Source organism: Microcaecilia unicolor, chromosome 3 (genome assembly GCF_901765095.1).
Source record: "Microcaecilia unicolor chromosome 3, aMicUni1.1, whole genome shotgun sequence".
NCBI lineage: Eukaryota > Metazoa > Chordata > Amphibia > Gymnophiona > Siphonopidae > Microcaecilia > Microcaecilia unicolor.
Window position 1 is genome coordinate 27,885,360 of NC_044033.1, and position 20,021 is coordinate 27,905,380.

Consider the following 20,021-nt stretch of genomic DNA (forward strand, 5'->3'; position numbering starts at 1 on the left):
GTTTCTTTATAAAAATTAAAATGTACAAAGCAAGTTCTCTTTAAAGTATAATTACCTACACTTATGCATACAAAAGGACTGATTTCAATCTCTGTTTTATAAAAGGCTTTCAATGCAATAGACAGCCAGCACTTGAGAAAGAAAGACAAAAGTTAAACTTGAAAAAAAAAGTTTATGTGACAGACCAGATAAATCAAGTGTCTATCCCTTCTTAAGATGCTATAGCAAAATCAAACCAGGTAAGCAAATATTTTACTTTATGGTTAACATGTTGTCACTCTCACACAGGAACTTTTAAAGAGCCCTTTTTAAATTAAAAAAAAAAACATTGTACAAAACTGGATTAAAACTAGGCTGTGCAGTTTTAACACAGGTTAACAGAATGTGCTATTTAGACAGATATTACAGAACTCTCATATATGACATCTTATTGCAATGGTGCTGGTGACAAAGCTTTTCCTCTGCAATGTGGAAAAACAGCCTTGCGCCTCTGAGAATGGAAACTGGGAATCATCTCTTCTATAGAAAGGAACCAATTGAGTGGATTCCTGTTCAGAAGGAATGGATCCTAAGGAGCTTAGCCGAGATTGGGTGGCAGAGCCGGTGGAGGGAGGCGGGGATAGTGCTGGGCAGACTTATACAGTCTGTGCCAGAGCCGCTGGTGGGAGGCAGGGATAGTGCTGGGCAGACTTATACGGTCCGTGCCAGAGCCGGTGGTTGGGAGGCGGGGATAGTGTTGGGCAGACTTATACGGTCTGTGCCCTGAAGAACACAGGTACAAATCAAAGTAGGGTATACACAAAAAGTAGCACATGAGTTTATCTTGTTGGGCAGACTGGATGGACCATGCAGGTCTTTTTCTGCCGTCATTTACTATGTTATAGAAAGGAACCAATTGAGTGAATTCTTAGCAGACTGAGACCCCTTTTACTTACTCAGAATACAAGCCCATCATAAGCTTTGAGATCAAGAGTACCTTGTCTCTTTAGCCAGCAGGTAAAGTTCTTGACATATTACTGATATCAAGAACTTTACCTGCTGTGGTTTTGCTGCATCTTTGCCTATTTTTTTTTTTTGCCAAACTTACATGGCCGCATATTGGGGGTGGGGGGGGGGGGGGGGGGGGGGGGGGTTGTGAGAATAAGTACTCTGGTGCTAAAATTGACAGTGCCTTGCTTCTACAGTGCAAAAACATGGGGTTGTCGGCACTCAACCTAGCTAATGGTTTCTATTTTATGCAGCCTAAAGTAAGCAGTCCTTGCTGAAACAAGTGAAAGATGTTTTGAAGATCTTGAGTTGGGATTTGATAATGTTGGTTCCATTTTCTTTCTTTGGAACCAGCCCAGGTATATTTGGGAATAAATAGGCATATTGTCTGGATGAGTTTCAACTTATTCGTTGAGTCCACAGCTGCCTCTCTATAATGCATAAGGACTCTCCTCCATAGTTAGTACCAGCAATACCTCATTTTTGGGGGTCTTTGTTATTGCTCTTGGCTACCTCTCCTTAAGTACATATTGCCATACAGGGACAGACCGAAGGTCCATCAAGCCCAGCATCCTGTTTCCAACAGTGACCAATCCAGGTTACTAGTACCTGGCAAGATCCCAAAACAGTACAATACATTTTATGCTGCTTATTCTAGAAATACACAAATCTATGTAGGAAGAGCAAATTACCACAACAGTAATATGTTGTTAGTGAGGGGACGTCTCATACAGTCACGCAGGCACTCTAGGTGTCTAGCTTATATTGAGCCTCTGCACTTGTGACACGATATAATCATTGACTGCCCCCAACCTCCAGTAGTGCACAGTATTTGCTTATCGTGAATTTACTAATACTAAATTTTAAATATGCATATCTTTATACAACATTGTGTCCATATCACTTTTTTTGTAATAATTTTTTCCGTGCACCCGTAAAATTCTAGATCTTCAAAGAACTATATCGTTGTTGTGGTGAACTGAATCAAAAATGCAAAAGCATATAAAGAAGTTATCTTGATCTTCTTAGAAGCTACGAGCCACTTTATAATTCTTTAAATCCGTCTATTGATGTATCACTTGTGCTTCATAGACTTCGCTTGTCAAATTTTGATTGTATCCCCAGTATCAATGCCAACCCGACAGGAGCCTGTTTCGCAGTCATCTGCTTTGTCAAGGGAAATTGGCATGCATTTTTTAACAGCAACCGATGTAGAAATAAGCAGTGGATTTTCCCTAAGTCCAATTTAATAATGTTCTATAGACTTTTCCTTTAGGAAGCCATCCAAACCTTTTTGAAACCCCGCTAACTGCTTTTACTACATTCTCTGGCAACGAATTCCAGAGTTTAATTACACGTTGAGTGAAGAAATATTTTCTCCAATTCATTTTAAATTTACTACTTTGTAGCTTCACTACGTGCCTCCTAGTTTACCCGTTCCACTCCACTCACTATTTTATAGACCTTCCAATAAAGACTGGCTAAACAAACAAACAAAAAAAAATCTAATCAGAACAGCGTTCTTGTTTGGATATGCCTGTGCCTCTGGAGTCCCCAAACAATAGCTCCGGGACTGGATAGAGGACCTCAGTTTTCAGCCTCTTCCTCCTTTAGGTCCTTTAAACAGCCGAATCAAGCCTATGAAGGAATTCTGCTTCCATATGCAAAGGCAGTGATAGAAAGTTCAGTGAGATGACATGTGGTGATGATAGAAAAGCTGGGAGGGGGGGGGGGGGGGTGCCAGGTCCTGCCAACTGAAGATAAATAGGTGAGGTGGGTAGGAGGTGAATGAATGAATAAGAGGAAATGGACGGAAAGCAGAGGGGAAGAGATGAGAATAAGAATGAAGGGGGTGTGAGGGTGAGAGAAATGAAGAAAAAAGGAGGGGTGTGACAGTAAAAGGGAAAGGAGAATTACAGGGAAAGGTGCGGACTCAATGAAAGGGAGGGGAAGGGACAAGAGCGATAATGAGCCACATACATCCCCCCTACTTTACAACTGAGAGAGTAGACACAGGGTAAGAAGGCAGGGGGTAATGTTTGGGAGTAGCTAACTTCTCTCTTATTATCTATTCTATTCAGTCTCTTATATTCTGCAGTTTTCCACTTGGATTCAATGTGGATCACAAATCAAGAAGTCCTCTATTAGAGGAGAAACTACAGATGCCCTTTATTTAAAATACATTCCTAACTTCAAATAAGTTGTCATATCTAGAAAGGAAGTTGATTCCATACATAAGTCCCCCTGATATGCAAAAGAATATTCTAATAGATGCTTTTGATTAATAATCTTTAAAGATGGATAATTCAATTTCAAATGATGGGAATTACGAGCAGAAAGGAACACATTTGGAATGTTCAAACAGAGCACAAAGCTTGTTGGAATTTAGTCCATACAATGATTTGAAAAATAAGCCGCATAAGCGCCTATACACGTCCAGAGCCTGGATTGGCCGCTGTCGGCCTGGATTGGCCGCTGTCGTGGACAGGATGCTGGGCTCGAAGGACCCTTGGTCTTTTCCCAGTATGGCATTACTTATGTACTTATGTAACGTGCGTCAATTCAGAGTTACAGTCGGGCTACCGCGTGGACCCTGTGGTAATTTCATTTTTGACGCGTCTGCTACGTGCGCCGGAAAATAATTTTCATTTTCTGGCGCACAGCAGGAACCAGGTGGTAATCGTCATTCTAAGTGCATAGACAATTACCGTATGGTTAACGCGTGAGACCTTACCACTAAATCAAAGGGTGGCAGTAAGGTCTCAGACCCAAAATGGACGCGCACCAATTTTTATTTTGCCGCATGTCCATTTTTGGCCCCCCCCAAAAAGGTCTTTTTTTTTCAGGCGCACTGAAAAATGAACCTGCGTGCATCCAATACATGCATCTACACCAGCATAGGCCATTTTTCGGTGCACCTTAGTAAAAGGACCCCATAATCTTAAATGTTAACCTCGACCTAACAGGAAGCCAATGTAATTTCAACAACAATGGGGAAGGCCTCTCAAACTTTCCTGATCGAAAAATCAATCTAGCAGCTGTATTTTGTAAAACCTGCAGCTTTTTTAACAGCCACCACATAGAGAATTACAACAGCCTAAATATGGACTGGGGAAGGTTCTTAAGGGCTTAATAGTGTAGCCCTAAATTGTCTCATCCTAAAAAAACAAAAACAAAACCCACTACCATGTCGTACTACTGACACCCTGCTTGCTGCCTGTCCCCCACCCCATTTCCCAGGAATTCAAATCTTGGATCCCCTCTGCTTAACAAACTGATGGAAATGAAACCCATCCTTCATCCTTTTGGTGATTTGAAATGCCCTATGTGGTTTTTCCCCTCAAAGGTTTGGGGGGACTCTGCTTTACCTAGTCATCTGTATCCATATATAGCAAACCCACATACAAATGCATACGTATTTACAGAATTGATTTTTTTATTTATTTATAAGTTTACAGTATATTACAAGACAATGATAACACATCGAAATGTATAGATTTGAAATATAATTGCACATATTTGTATAAGAAAAGCAATCCTAATTATTTGTCCACAACAAGTGGGTCCAAGATGAGGAAATCTAATTTTAAAGACAAGAAATAATTCTATAAAAAATAAACTGGAAGAACGTCAAGACTCTGCAGCCTAGACAGTACACCTAAATTGGGAAGGTCATCACCGGAGTATCACGTATACCTTCCTTAGCAATGATAACGTCTCTTAATTTTATAGGACAGAAAAAAAGATAATTAACCTCATTTAAGGATATCAAACATCTACATGAATTGATTTTTTTTTATACGATTTTCTCCTTGATTGCTAGTGAGGAAGTATCTTCAGAGGATGAACTCCTCAGGGCTACTCAAGTCAGCAAGGTTTTCTCTTGCAGTTGTGCCCCTTTGCCAGGGACCCAGTGCCTTATTTCTGTGACGCACTAAAGCCCTGTTGTACTTACATACTACTGCTACCAAGCCACGAGAATTGCTCTTGCATCTCTTTGTAGTATGCTATTTGTTATAAAGCTGAATTCAATTGTTGTATGACTCAAGATACACTTTGGTATTAAACTAAGGAACAGGTCTTTGAAGATCTGGATGTAGGTCAATGCCGAGGAACATCCATGGGAAAAAAAGAAGTCACTGGCATGCTGGAACAAACAGTATTACTGTCAGTCTACTCTACTTTCAAAAATAAACTTCCAGCATTGTGGGCAACTCTTTATAAGCAGGTCATCATATAGGGACCTTACCACTTTACCTGCCTCTTCTATCCATTCTGCACAAGTTATGCAGTGCAATGGCTTCCTGTGAACAAGGTGGCAGCTTCTAGAAATGTTCTTCAGTAAGTCATATGATGCTAGTATGACAGTACAACATGACTTAGCCCACCTCTCAAGAACTGAGTGTCACTTCAGCGATATGCATCCCTAACTAATAACCCATCAAGTTGGTCCACTACTAGGCATTCTTGAGGGAACCAGTACACAATATATAAATAGTTATATAGTTTATTAAAACTTGCTATACCACCCAAACTGACTCGCAGAACTGGGCGGTTTACAATCTAATAAAAAACATAAAACAATGAAATGAACAAGAACTACAATATTCAATAGGAAAGAAGAGAGTCATTCAAACCAAGTCACTCATACCTAAGAAGCCACCTGATATTCAAAGCAGTTTTAAGTGGGTAGGAGAGGCATCTGACTGCTTAAATAATTTGGGACTGCCCAACCGCCAATATTCAACGGCACTTAACTGGGCAGTGCTGCTGAATATCAGCTCTGACCAGCCCTATTTAAAGTGCGCAGGTCAAGGGGCGGAGTTGGGGAGGAGCCCGCAGTTATGTGGGTGACGGCAATATTCAGTATCAGCACCCACATAGCTAAATGGCTGAATTTAGCTAAATTCAAAGCAAAATTCACCCGATTAGCTAAGCAGGTCCGGCTGAATATCATCCACGACCCGCATAACATTTTATATGGTCCAGCCCTTCTGTGCCACCCCCCTGAAGAATAACCCCATCTCCTTCCGATCCTTGGTTCTGACAACCCCCCTCCCAGGCCTTCCAGTGTGGGGAGAGGGGGGTGGAGGCAGAAGCAAACTCCACTTGCAGAAGCCTTGTACTACTACCAGAATCAAAGGGCCCCTTTTATTAAGTCAAATAAGTGTCTACACATGCCCAACGTGCTTACCGCCTGACTACCGCATGGCTCTTGCGGTAATTTCATTTTTGGCGCGCATCCGCTATGTGCATCTGAAAAATATTTTTTATTTTCTGGTGCGTAGCAGACGCGCGCCAAGAAGCATCTGATGCACATAGGTCATTACTGCACAAATTCTTTACTGCTAGGTCTACGGCTGGCGGTAAGGTCGAGACCCAAAATGAACGCGTGGCAATTTTGATTTTGCCGCACATCCATTTTCGGGGGGGGGGGGGAGCTTTTTTTTACAGGCGCGCTGAAAAATAATTCTGCGCGCGCCCATAACCCGCGCCTACAGTACCGCAGGCCACTTTTTACTGTGGCTTAGTAAAAGGACCCCCAAATCCAAACCCCCAATTGGATGGAAAATAAACATCTAAATTTACAATTTATACACACCTAAGAAGAAATGCCCTATGTATAAACAAACTAGATTCATCATGTTATTTATTCTACTACTACTACTTAACATTTCTAAAGCGCTACTAGGGTTACTCAGCACTGTACAGTTTAACAAAGAAGGGCAGTACCTGCTCAAAGGAGCTTACAGTCTAATGGACAAAATGTGCAGACAATCAAATTCGGGCAGTCTAGATTTCCTGAATAGAGGTATAATGGTTAGGTGCCGAAGGCGACATTGAAGAGGTGGGCTTTGAGCAAGGATTTGAAGATGGGCAGGGAGAGGGCTTGGCGTATGGTCTCAGGAAGTTTATTCCAAGCATAGGGAGAGGCGAGGCAGAAAGGGCGGAGCCTGGAATTGGCGGTGGTGGAGAAGGGTGCAGAGAGGAGGAATTTGTCCTGTGAGCGGAGATTTCAGGTAGGAGCGTAAGGGGAGATAAGGGTAGAGAGGTAATGAGGGGCTGCAGATTGAGTGCATTTGTAGGTTAGTAGGAAAAGCTTGAACTAGATGCGGTACCTGATCGGAAGCCAGTGAAGTGACTTGAGGAGAGGGGTGATAAGAGCATATCGGTCCAGGCAGAAGATAAGATGTGCAGCAGAGTTCTGAACGGATTGAAGGGGGGATAGATGGCTATGTGGGAGGCCAGTGAGGAGTAGGTTGAAAATAATGTCAATAAATAAATTGTAGGCGGTACAGTTTTTACTGAAGTAATTTATTGGGGTTTTTATTCTTTTATGTCTAAATTAGTCTTACAAACCTGCACTTAATAAGAAAATTTCCTTACTCATAAATATAAGAATTAAATGATCTTCACAAATAAAACTGGTTAAAAGTGGGAGAGGGGGAATTCAAGATGGCTGTAACTTTGCATTTTCTTCCATTCTGTGCCATATTTTCTTTGATTATTAGTTCTGATGGACTGCTTTCTCTTTGGGGAAAATGAATGGAAAGACCTAATTTTTTCCTTTGAAGCCTTCACAGCCTATGCACATAGGCCCGATGTATGCACATGTATTCTGTTCTGCAATGGTCATCCTTTCCCATTATGTTATTCTTCCTTACTTTGAAGCTTGCTAGTAAGAGATATGGTTGATGCTGGATGCTGTGCTTTTCTATTTTTGTGATATTTTCCCATAACTTTATTTATTTATGGGGATTTATTAACCGCATTTTTATGTGCTGTCCCCCTTTCTTTTTACTGGTGGGCTTCACAGCATGTATAAATGATTTGTTTTGACTTTGTGTTTAATATAATACATTTTCCATAAAATATTGTTTTCTTGGTATTTGCCAAATTGAATAACATATATAATTAAAACAGAAAAGCCACCAAACAAAACAAACCAACACACATTAAAAACACTAAGGGGCCCTTTTACTAAGCTACTAGTAAAAAAGCCCCCTTTCTGATGCAAATGAAACGGGGGCTAGCAAGGTTTTCTTCAGAGTGTGCATGTGGGAGTGTGTGTCCCTCCCTGCCCTCTCTCCCTCCCCCTCCCCCCTTGGAGTCCAGTCCTTCAGTGTTAAGTTTCCTGCTGTTCTGTGTTACAGAGAGAGTGAGGGCATCTCTCTCCCCTCCCCCTCTGAGTCCTTCACTGTTACAGAGAGAGGGATTTCGTGCTGTGCTGTTTTCCTTCACTCATGGGGAAACCGGATATCTCTGGCGCTTCACACTTCCGGCTGGAGGCTTCAGAACGTTGGTCTTGCCTTTTATATATATAGATAGATATTACGTAGCTAAGATGGGTTTCACCACTCGATACACGCACTATGGGCCTATGTTGTCTTCTTTTTTGATGAGGTTTTGACCAAATACAATTCAAATAACAAAGGAGAGAACAGTACATAAATCAAATAAAAAATGATCAGGAAAACAAAAATGTGTACTAATTATTAATGCAACCCCAAACCAACCTAAGATCTTTCTTTATGTCCCTTGCCCAGGTTATCAAGCACTTGCATGGGAACTTAAGAAAAAAAGAAGTCCCCAACATAAGCACTCTAGGCTTTAAATCCAAGAAAGCTCTTCTATGTAACTATACAGTTGGCTTCTAGAGCCCCTAACATTTTTCTTAAAGTGCAAATTGCATAACAAATGACTTCCCCTATGCAAAAGAAAGTAACTAGCAAAGTTTCCCCGATGGGGAATCTCATTCTGCAAATTTTCTAAAAAACCTGCCAGATCTAAATTATCTAGTCAATCCATCCATAGGAACGTCCTTCGACTTAGATGGAAAGTATTTTTTCACTCAACAAGTAAATTCTGGAACTCACTGCCGGAAGATGTGCTAAAAGCAGTTAGCATACCTGGGTTTAAAAAAAAGTTTGGACAAGTTCCTGGTGGAAAAGACCATAGTCTATTATTGAGACAGACATGGGGAAGCCACTGCTTGCCCTGGGATTGGTAGCACGGAATCTTGCTACTATTTGGGTTTCTGCCAGGTACTTGTGACCTGGATTGGCCACGACTGGAAACATGATACTGGCAAGATGGACCATTGGTCTGATCTAGTATGGCTGTTCTTATGTGTATATGACAGTATACAAGTGATAAATGCCTCTTAAAAAATGACCCCACGTGTAAAGGCCATACAATGACAAGTACCGCACGTAAGTACTTTCATGAGACTTGGGTGTAGGCATATTTGCAGGTGGGTTTTTGGCAGAACATAAGCATTTATACTTGTTCCTCAGGAGGAATAAATGTCACGTTAGCCATGATTTGCTGGGTAAGTTTTATAAAGATACTCATACACGAATTTGTCTATCAAACAGGCGACTTGTTGCTCTCTCAGGCAGCATTACACTCCAGATTTGCATAGCAGAAAAATATAGAGATCAGAAAAAAAGTATGTTTAAAATGCCCTGGCAAAAGATCTTTATACTCTTGTACATTTTTTTACCTTCTGCTATCTAAACAATAAAATTCAGTTTCACTGATCTATACAAGATAATCTTTACTTCACACTCCTTCAGAAGCAAACAAGGCATTTAAAATGTTTTTTCCCAGTTCTGAAAGCAGTTTACTGTCCCTTTGCAACCTATCACTCACTCTCCCCACTGAATGAGGAATCAGAGAGCTAAAACTCCTATAGTGCACAGCCTATATGGATGAAGATACCTACTGCAGAACATATACATGAAGCCCAGCACTATTCTCCAAAAGCTCCCTTTCTCAACAGCTGGAAGGGATGGAAACGGATGTCAACTGTTGATAAAAGCTCTGATTACTAAAGCAGAGGTTTTACTACCCCTTCTGCTGCTTACATTTTTACCAGCCGCTAGGTATTTTAAGTGAATATAGTGCTATTTACTATCAAAAAATTGGTAACATGCCTCAGTTTGACACTGGGAGTCTACACAAAGCCAGCAATCTGCAGGGTGGCTCTGATTGCCTGACTGCCACCTGCTGGGAGGAGACTCCCTGTCTGAGTCTGTTTGTCTACACTGCCAGTGGCAGTTCTCATCACCCACAGTTCACTCGGCATTGACTCACTGTTATATTTAGCACTGCTGAAATGGCAGGAACACAGTTGCCTCATTCCCTGAAGATTGCTATCTTAACTGAGCATTTGGGCCACTGAGAAACCTGCATTTGCTGTTCAAAGTGGCTGTGACATACAAGTAAATGAATAGCAATTCAGGTCTCATTAAACCACAGCTAAAAACAAAAGCAAAATTTTCCTATTCCAGTGTTTTTTTTTTTTTTTTAACTGGTATACTCTATTGCCGCCTGCCTTTTGACTCTCAGCTGTGTTTTACAGTGGTGCTTGGCATGTGTAGCATTGAAGAAAGTCAAAACGTAAAAACATGAGAAGCCTGCTTCTTACAGGGAGAGACTGTCCCATTACTGAAGTTTCTGTACAGTAGCAGCTGCCTTTAGAGAGGGTACCACAAGTTATCTAAGTAGATAATGCCCTGCTAGATGGGTATAATAATACTAGACGGTCTCTTTAGATCTTCTGATTTGTCTGTGGTTATATAAAAAAAAAACACAAAACAAAACATTTTCTTCAAAATAATTAAGTACATAATGTCACTTCAACATGCTTGCTTGTAAAAATTGGAGGAAAAAGACCTCAGAACTTGTCCAGCCTTAACACACTTAATTGTGTATTTTTTGATTTGGATCCAATCATCAATGGTCAAAAAAAAACCAAAACAAAACAAAAAACCCTTCAACACTTGTGTATTATAATGCCAATAAAGTACATACCGATTTTTATTTTATTTCACATTTTTTTTAGAGAACAGAATTCATCTGCATCAATATGTACTTTCTTCCTATTCACTTCTATTTCTTACTTTTGACTCACACCCAACGACAGCCATCGTTTCGCTCAACCAAGCCGCCTCAGAAGTACTATCTATCACTGATTCCTCTACAATGTTCAAGCCATAAATACACTATGTGTTAAGACTGAACACATTTTGAGGTCCTTTTTTCCAATTTTTATGTGAGGATTTGTAAGCTTTATCTGACAAAAAGCACTCGGTTATTATGCAGTACATTTTGGTTTGCTTTTGATAGTACACTACTTCAAATCTGGTTCATGCTGTCATTACTGCAATTATATAAAAACAGATCAACAAATGCCAGTGATGCTTCTATTTTATGGAACTTTCTTTTGTTTTTGTATATTGCAGAAGTTTGAAGAAATGCCAAGTCTGGCACCTGACACAGGAGCTGTCCAAACTCATGGTGCTGAACAGCGCTTTAATAAACCACTTAGTTTTACTGATCTCTCCTGATTTATCAAAAACAAAACAAAATAGCAGCTCACTAAGGGGTCCTTTTACTAAGCCGCGTAACTGTCTATGCGTGTCCAATGCGCATAAAAATGGAGTTACTGCCCGACTACCATGTGGCTCTTGCGGTAATTTTATTTTTGCCGAGTATCCGATACCCGCGTCTGAAAAATATTTCTTATTTTTGGACACAAGGAACTGACACATGCCAAGTGGCATTTGATGCACGTAGGTCATTACCGCCCGGATTCTTTACTGCTAGGTACAATGGCTGGTGGTAAAGTCTCAGACCCAAAATGGACGCGCGGCGATTTTGATTTTTGCCGGACGTCCATTTTCAGCCAAAAAAGATAGGCCTTTTTCGCAGGCGTGCTGAAAAATGGATTGGCGTGCGCCCAAAACACACGCCTACACTATCGCCTTCGTAAAAGACCCCCTGAATTAAATCAACAGAAATAAAACCTACAAACTGCTGAAACAAAAATTTATTTTGGAGAGAGGGGAGGTATGCACAGCTGGGCAAGCCCGTTATATCAGTGAGCTGTGAAACTTCATTACAGGGATAATAAGGCACATTTCAGGTATGAATGGGTCAGACTGGGGGGTCAGTTCCTAAGTGACAGGAGAGATTGAGCAGGGATCAGTCAGTGACAGCAGATAATGAAAGACAAAAGGAAGTTAAAAACAGAAAAGTTATTTCATTTCATACATAGATAACTTGTTCTTCTGTAAAAATGTCAGTACTAAAGAAAGAACAAACTTAAGTACTGAAATTTTGTGTTTTGATTCATATTTTAATTGTGATAAATTGGGAAAACTACAACATTTGAGCTAAAATTATGTAGAAAACAAGGGCAGAAAGTTATCAAGCCAGGCAATCCACCCAAGTACAAATCAAGAGTGCATTCTATGGTTCTCAATCGAGATTTCAGGATACCCACAATGAATATATGCATGAAATACATCTGCATACAAAGGAGGAGGAGTGGCCTAGTGGTTAGGGTGGTGGACTTTGGTCCTGGGGAACTGAGGAAGTGAGTTCGATTCCCAGCACAGGTAGCTCCTTGTGACTCTGGGCAAGTCACTTAACCCTCCATTGCCCCATGTAAGCCGCATTGAGCCTGCCATGAGTGGGAAAGCGTGGGGTACAAATGTAACAAAAATAAAATAGATACTATTGGAGATTCTACATGGAATGTTGCTACTATTGGAGATTCTACATGGAATGTTGCTATTCCACTAGCAACATTCCATGTAGAAGGCTGCGCAGGCTTCTGTTTCTGTGAGTCTGACGTCCTGCACGTATGTGCAGGACGTCAGACTCACAGAAGCAGAAGCCTGTGCGGCCACATTGGTGATCCGCAAGGGCCGACTTCTACATGGAATGTTGCTAGTGGAATAGCAACATTCCATGTAGAATCTCAAATAGTAGCAACAGTGGAGGAGTGGCCTAGTGGTTAGGGTGGTGGACTTTGGTCCTGGGGAACTGGGTTCGATTCCCACTTTAGACACAGGCAGCTCCTTGTGACTCTGGGCAAGTCACTTAACCCTCCATTGCCCCATGTAAGCCGCATTGAGCCTGCCATGAGTGGGAAAGCGCGGGGTACAAATGTAACAAAAAAAAAAAAGTGCATGCAATGCTATCTCATACTCATTGTGGATATCCTGAAAGCCCTACTGGCTGGGTGTGCCCGAGGACTGGGTTAAGAACCACTGTTCTATACTTACAAACACAACAATGACAAAAATTAGAGCTCTCAATTGCTCTTTGGCATGTTATTACACACCTGTAATAAGAATCTGGCCTCATCCACTCTTCCTGCATCCAAATACTGTATAAACATATCTGTGGCAGGTCTGTAAACAGCAAACTGATTAGCCAATCGTTCTGCCATGGCACTCACTACAAAGAAAAACACAAACATGTTAAGAATTAGAAATTTCAAAAGTTATAATCAACTTGCAGTTTGAAACAAGTGGAGGAGTGGCCTAGTGGTTAGGGTGGTGGACTTTGGTCCTGGGGAGCTAAGGAACTGAGTTCGATTCCCACTTCAGGCACAGGCAGCTCCTTGTGACTCTGGGCAAGTCACTTAACCCTCCATTGCCCCATGTAAGCCGCATTGAGCCTGCCATGAGTGGGAAAGCGCGGGGTACAAATGTAACAACCCCCCCCCCCGAAATATCACACTTTAAAAGAGGATAAATTTAAACGCACGCTGGGGGCACAATGCAAGGACATCTTCAGACAGGGTCCAGGTGATAAGGGAGTACAGTCTAACATGTCAGAATCAAGATAAACGGAAAACTCAATCAATTAAGCAGTTTCAGCAGTAAAAGGGTGAGCACAAGACACCTAGAAAAACTTAAGTTGCTTTATTCAAGTATTTTCCTGACCGGGCTACACCAGACTCAGACAATCAATGCTCTGACAGAGCCCTGGAGAACATGCCTGTCCATAAGATATGCCAGCCCACCTCTGCCCATGGAAGTCTAATGGACTAACTTATTTTTGGCTTTGTCTTAAAGGGTTTTAAAGAAATCAATGAATGAGAAGCAACTTTCCCTTTTCTCTATTTCCCCTGCTTGTCCTTTTACTGCTACAAAGCTCTTTAGGCAAATACGCCAACCTGTCTCGATTTAAAGGAGGAAAAAGTCATGATAACTTGTTTCGCGCACCTTTGAACTTCAGTACATGGATCAGTTTCCAAATTCCAGCCTCTTTTGTGGCCCTGGAAAACTTGAGAAAAGAAAACACTAAGGGGCCCTTTTACTAAAGGTTGTCACGTGGCAACCTGGAACTACCGTCAGTCCAACATGGCCGCCTGGTGGTAGTTCTGCTTCGAGTGTGCACCATTTCCGGCGCTACAGAAAATAATTCCATAATTTCTAGTGCGGTGCTAACTCAGCAGTAACCCCTTACTGCCACCTCAATGGTGGTGGTAAGTGCTTCCCCTCCCCCCCTCGAATGGCCACATGGTAAGAATAATCTTACCACTTGGCTATGTCTTTTTTAGGGGTTTTTTTTTACCCACTGCAGTAAAAATGGCCCTGGCGCGTGGCGAAAACAGCCCCCACCACTACTGAAGGCTCTTTTACCGCAGCTTGATAAAAGGGCCCTAGAAGTCCGGCAGATAATAGCAGAAAGCCTCTGCCACTCAGCACTCAGAGCAGAAGTTGTTCACCCCGGAGTTTCAGCAGTTCTTTCTTGCCTCTGCCCTCCTCCGAATCTCTGTGTGTGTACTACAGATGAGCAAGTACATACAGTTTCCATATGGTAACTGTTGTCTGCTAGCAGTTTTCATGGACTATGTATGGTGTGTGCATAATCTAGAGGCTCAGCAGTATGGGGTGGGCCCTTGGCAACCAAGGAAATCACGGTCAAGCCAGAGTTGCATAATATGTGCCTGCTTTTCAACCAAAAAAAAAAACTGATGAAAGAAAACAGTCGTATTTTCGAAACAGATTATGCAGTAGGAAAGACCCAAAATGGTTTTAAAAATCACTGTTTTAGATTTAGGTTAATGGTCAGTTGTACTTATTTCAATGTCTTATGTATAAAGGCTAGTAAATAAAGGAGTAATTTTCTAAATGCTCAGAGTGGTGAAAAGTGCACATACACTTTTCATTCCATGGATTTTACAGGATATTCAAAGTAGATCTGAGCACATATTTTTCACTTTGAACATTCTCGCAGAAGCAGCACACACATGGCAGTGGAGGAGTGGCCTAGTGGTTAGGGTGGTGGACTTTGGTCTGGGGGGAACTGAGGAACTGAGTTCGATTCCCGGCACAGGCAGCTCCTTGTGACTCTGGGCAAGTCACTTAACCCTCCATTGCCCCATGTAAGCCGCACTGAGCCTGCCATGAGTGGGAAAGCGCAGGGTACAAATGTAACAAAAATAAAATAAAAAAATACCTTGCGCACATAATTTTCAAACCGGGGGGAGGAGGGGTTCTGGGCTGAAAATTAAGAGGTACGTGTGTGGTTCCAAACCCTTGGCCTCAGGAACCTGTCTCCCCTTACAATGAGATGTGCAAACTGTTTAGTGCAGTATCATTAAATAGCACCATGCACATACCTTTACCCATACACAGGGCCAGCAACTGTGCCACAGCCTTTTCCTTTGAAAATCCTTCAGTGAACTTAGTGCCGAAGTGATTCTCTACCCTGTGTATTTTGCATGTACAAAACACATAGGGTAAAGAAAGCCCTATCTGTGCTTCCATGGGTCTGCCCTAACCCTATGCCCAGTGTTACTCCATTCCCAGAGGAATGGCAGCATGCAAGCTGTTCACAGCATATGTACCCTATCAGGGCTGCCGAGAGAACCAGGACCAGAACACTGCGCCCCCCCCCCCACCCACCCACACTCGCACCCTTAATGACTGCTGCTGTCCTCTACTGTTCCTGCTGCTCAGGCCGCCCAGGACCCGGATGATTGCTTTAATGTGATATCGAGTTAATACAATCATCCAGGTCCTGGGTGGCACACAGCAGGGGCAAGACCAACCTCTTTGAGAGAAGACAGACCCACCCCCCCAGAAGCAGTCAGGAAGGAGCTTGCCTGCGCTGTCCCCTTCCCCCCCCCCGGAGGCTGGGCCCGGGGAATTTTGCCCTCCTCCCCTCGGCGGCCCTGGTACCTCTCTCTATATAAAATGGGAAGGGATTTTTTTTTTCTGCAAGGAAACAGCTGTCTATCCCAGGGGTGTAGCTATGGGGGGCCACGGGGACCTGGGCCCCTGCAAATTTTGTCCGGGCCCCTGGTTAGGCTGGCGGGGGTCCCCAACCCCTGCCAGCCGAAGCCTTCTTTAGCGCCAGTCTCCGGCGCAGTCGTGTTCGCTGCCCTTCTGCTCGTCTTTCTTCTTGCTCCTCCTGTGTACGCTGACGCTCCTTTACGTGAAACTGAGGAGCATTAGCGTGCACAGGAGCAAGAAGAAAGACAAGCAGCAGGACAACGAACGCGGCTGCGCCGGAGTCCGGCGCTGAAGAAGGCTCCGGCTGGCGGGGGATGGGGACCCCCGCCAGCAAAGGTATTTGTTTGTGAGGTGAGGCGGGGGGGGGGAGGGGGGGCAGCACTGAAAATGTGCCCCCAACCTCGGGCTCTGGCCCCCTCCCACCATGAGGTCTGGCTACGCCCCTGGTCTACCCACGGAAATTTCTTTGAAAGTTGCCGTCCCTGAACACCTTGTTAATGACCGATATGTACTAAGCATTCTCTCAAATACAAAATGAAAGAATACCCTTACTAGATCTGGTTCAAAGAGGGAATATATGAACAGTAAACACATGTATGAGGAAAATTTGCAACGCACGTTTTTCCAAAGTGGCTTCTCGGTTTTCCTCTATCACCTTCCTAAATACATAGGCCATACTTGAGACGGGTACACTGGGATTTTGTGTTCCCGGGAGGTACAAACTCTCGATGTATTCCACTGCAGACTCATTGTTATTGCTGTAAAAACAGACAAAAAGCACCACATTGCTTAATTTCTAAAATAAAAACACTAGTACAACAAAACCAGCACATACATGAAAGTTAATTTATATGTTAAATCTCTAAAAAAATACAAATATGTTAAAAACAAAGAAAAACGTATGGTTTCACTCAAGCAGACAGTATGATAACACAAAGTAAAACATTTCTGCTGAACGGCCACAACCTTTGGACAGTGAATTATGTTTCTGGGCTGAAATTTGACCAATGCATTATGGGGTCCTTTTACTAAGGTGTGCCGAAAAATGGCCTGCAATCGTGTACATGTGTGTATTGGTCGCACGCAGGTCCATTTTTCAGCGCACCTGAAAAAAGGCCTTTTTTTGAGTGTCTGAAAATGGATGTGTGTCAAAATAAAAATTGGCGTGTCCATTTTGGGCCTGAGACCTTACCGCGTCCCATTGACCTAGCGGTAAGGTCTCACGCGTTAACCAGGCGGTAATGGTACAATGCCGATTACCGCCCGGTTAGTGCTGTGCGCTGGAAAATTTCCGGTGCGCTTGGTGGATGCATGTAAAAAATGAAATTACCACCCAGGCCACACGGTAGCTCAAAACAGACACACGTAGTCGTGACTACGCAGCTTAGTAAAAGGGCTCCTATATTAGTAACTGTGACACTAATGTATTTTCTCTCTCTCTCTGTTTTTTTTTTTTTTTTTTTTTTTAACTAAATGAAGATGACTATGTGCTAGAAGACTAGAAAGCAAGGTCTGGAAACCACAAATATACAAATAAAATATTTTAAAAAAAATAGCATCTGAATAATTTATACAGGACACTCAAAAAGGGTGGGGATTTTTCTTTTTTTTTTTTGGGGGGGGGGGGGGATAAATATTCAATTAAATTAGCTATCTGAATTTTTCATGGCTGTTTTTTTTAGCAGTAATAAATGATATATTAAATGTAATCTTTGCAACAGCTTTTGTCTGCTTTCTCTCTCCCCTCCCCACCACTTCAGCCTTCCACAAAGTGCTCTAATAAACTAATGTAGGTGGCTGCAGTAGTCATGCATACAGAAAGCAGTCCTAACATACACAAAGCTAAAATGTCAAACCATATAAAGCAGGGCTGCCCAACCTCAGTCCTCGAGGGCCAAACTCCAGTCGGGTTTTCAGGATTTCCCTAATGAATAAGAATGAGATTTGCATGCACTGCCTCCACTGTATGCAAAGAGATCATATGCATATTCACTGGGGAAATCCTGAAAACCCGACCTGGTGAGGACCGAGGTTGGACACCCTTGATTTAAAGGAATTTGGGCAAACAGCACCTTGGTCTATATTTTATCAGATTATGGTGGACCAATCCAGCTGATACACCCACCAGAACAAAAAGTTGTTTCAGTGGTGGCACTGAAATACATCCCCTTTCATCCAGATTCCATGCACAGAGTATGCATGCCTCTCTACAGCACATTCATGGCTGCCAAAACTGCAAATTTAGATACGGTAGAAGCATAATCAAGAAACCCAAAATTTTATGACTAGGTTGAAAAAAATATATAAAATAAATGAAGCTAAACATTTGCATTGATTTTTTGTATTGTATTTTGTAAGACACAAGTAAAAGAAAAATCCAGTATAAGTTTACAATATAACTACTGAAGTCATGGAGTGCTAGGGTTTTTCTAGAACAAAGTGAAAGATTTCAGGATTATTACTTTTTCCCCCACTCTTTCCCCCACTGAAATCCTTTATTTTATAACGTTTTAAGATTGGCTTTCAGTCTGAAACTGGTATGTGACTGGAACTTTTGGAACTGTCAGAAATGAAGATCTCAGCATTCATTAACAAAATCCCAAATTTCTTCCTTTAATCCTGAATTTTATTTTATAGAGGAGATATAGAGGAGTGGAGGAGTGGCTAGGGTGGTGGACTTTGGTCCTGGGGAACTGAGGAACTGAGTTCGATTCCCGGCACTGGCAGCTCCTTGTGACTCTGGGCAAGTCACTTAACTCTCCATTGCCCCATGTAAGCCGCATTGAGCCTGCCATGAGTGGGAAAGCGCAGGGTACAAATCTAACAAAAATAAAATAGATACTATTGGACATTCTACATGGAATGTTGCTATTCCACTAGCAACATTCCATGTAGAAGCCTGCGCGGCCACATTGGTGATCTGCAAGGGCCGAATTCTACATGGAATGTTGCTAGTGGAATAGCAACATTCCATGTAGAATCTCAAATAGTAGCAACAGTGGAGGAGTGACCTAGAGTGGTGGACTTTGTTCAGGCACAGGCAGCTCCTTGTGACTCTGGGCAAGTCACTTAACTCTCCATTGCCCCATGTAAGCCGCATTGAGCCTGCCATGAGTGGGATAGCGCGGGGTACAAATGTAACAAAAATAAATACCAGCATTTATTCCTATGGCCACCAATTGTAATACAGTGAAATTTGGGTGCTATAATTCTGTTCTTTAAAAACAGATCTGCTAAATTATATCATTTTCCTTTCTTCTGAAACATTTTTGCGATGAAAACAAAGTAAAAAAATTCTTTTCAAACATGCAAAAAATACAAGTCAGGTCAAACCTTGCCTATTCTTCAGCGCTTTGCCCCGGATTAATTCTCATTGAAATGTTTGCTCCAGAAAAAAAAAAAAAAAAGCAGAGCTTCCTTTAAACTGCAAATCATCAGCACATATTTCCCAAGACCGGGAGCCCCATTTTACATACAACAAGAGATGGAAACTGAGATATATCCAGGTTGGGATGTGCTTAGTTGCAGAGGTCTGCTAATGCAGAGCCCTTTCTAAAATACCTGCAGAAGAGCATGCTTATTTGCTGCCACGTGCAGTGGGAACAACCATTTTAGAAACACATACACTGGAAAAATGAACAGCACAAATCCGGCAGCTTCCATGTAGAAGTGCCAGCACTTACAAGCAAAGTGACAATTTTGCAACTTCCAAGTGTAAATGCCACCATTTCCACCCACAGCTGCCCAGGGCTTTTTTTGAGGGGGTACTTGGGGGTACTGAGTACTGGCACCTTTTTCACTGTCTGCTAAAATTTGACCCATGGACCCCAAGTTATAATGAAAGAGCTCAGGGTCTACACACCAATTCTACCTTGTCATAGATTCTGTGACTAGTTGCAGGGGGCCTGGCTATTGTGGGGTGGGTCCCTCAGTGATCACCCCAACCTTGAAGGGTAGCGTAGCATTTGAGTACCGTCACCTTTTTTG

General features: G+C 42.3%; 1 protein-coding gene across 2 annotated transcripts in view; it reads right to left on the bottom strand.

Annotated features, from left to right (window-relative positions):
* LRPPRC (leucine rich pentatricopeptide repeat containing) overlaps positions 1-20,021 on the bottom strand; it is a 346,459-nt gene that overhangs the window by 15,981 nt on the left and 310,457 nt on the right. For both annotated transcript variants that reach the window (XM_030195798.1, XM_030195797.1), the window contains exons 33-34: positions 16,653-16,792; positions 13,127-13,242 (exon numbers count right to left, since the gene is read on the bottom strand). In XM_030195798.1, coding sequence (XP_030051658.1) covers positions 13,127-13,242; positions 16,653-16,792 — 256 coding nt within the window. The remainder of the gene's footprint in view (positions 1-13,126; positions 13,243-16,652; positions 16,793-20,021) is intronic.